Raw genomic sequence first — 973 nt, 5'->3', positions numbered from 1 at the left:
AAGTGTTCAAACCACTGAGCCACCGACGCTATGACAATTTATTAAGTTTTAATTGTCCGTAATAGCTATTGTTTCTTTTGTTGAGCTATCAATACAATTTAGCAAAGTCTGAAGAACACGCAACATTGTTGTGAATGAAATTGCTCGTGATTTATGTTACTATTACCTGTGTTGTGGGAATTTTGCGTCAGTTGTGCCCTTCTTTGCAGCAGCGATGGCACACTTTTTAGTAATCGGCACAATTTTATAGAACAAAGTTCTAAGAAATGAATTAATTAAAACGTGTGCAATTGCGAGTAATAAATAAAACTACGCAAAAGTATCTGTGATGTTTGTACGCTAATAAATCTTTACATCTTTATTACTTGCGTGCTCATCAGACCAAACTATGGCACAACCATTTAGTCTTATTATTCGACTTTTTAGTTGTGCAACTAAATATGCTGCGAAACAATCGACAGTCGACAATCGCACAGCAGTTGTGTGTTAATTTTGTCAAAGATGTGCGACCTCTGAATGTTTTGTCACATGTAAAACTGTTGCAGCACGAAGAGGGGTACCATTTCTGCCGCACGGACGTGTCAGTCGGCGTGTTCCCCATCTCCATGGCAATGGGCGCCTTATTCGCAGTCGTATACCTCGCCATCGGGTTCCTTATCAATAGGATAGGCAAGAAAACATTGCACTGTGAGTATTGTCCTTCTAGATTTTATATAAATTAAGCACCAGACTGGTATCTTGCAGTCTAGGGTAGACCGTCATACACTTACTCTCAACGTATCTTTTATATTGATGCAACTGTCTTATAGTTAAGGAAGACGAAAATACAACATGTCTTTAAACTTTAAGGACGTGTATGAAGTCTGACAAATCTACATTAGGCCCGCGCGATTTGTTAAAACATAAGGCCTAACCTTTAGTATTAACTCAGTGGTGATTTGACTTGAAAATCATCATCGTCGTCATCATCATC

The 973-nt window shown here is 38.5% G+C and overlaps 1 protein-coding gene across 1 annotated transcript in view; it reads left to right on the top strand.

Moving 5' to 3' along the window:
• Nucleotides 1–973, top strand: part of LOC106102634 (synaptic vesicle glycoprotein 2B-like) — a 14446-nt gene that overhangs the window by 11214 nt on the left and 2259 nt on the right. The window contains exon 8 of the mRNA XM_013282175.1: nt 546–716. Within this exon, the coding sequence (XP_013137629.1) occupies nt 546–716 (171 nt within the window). The remainder of the gene's footprint in view (nt 1–545; nt 717–973) is intronic.

Source organism: Papilio polytes, unplaced genomic scaffold (assembly GCF_000836215.1).
Source record: "Papilio polytes unplaced genomic scaffold, Ppol_1.0 DF823912.1, whole genome shotgun sequence".
In the NCBI taxonomy this organism is placed as follows: Eukaryota; Metazoa; Arthropoda; class Insecta; order Lepidoptera; family Papilionidae; genus Papilio; species Papilio polytes.
Note: the sequence above shows the minus strand (reverse complement) of the source record. Positions and strands in the feature narration are given on the sequence as shown.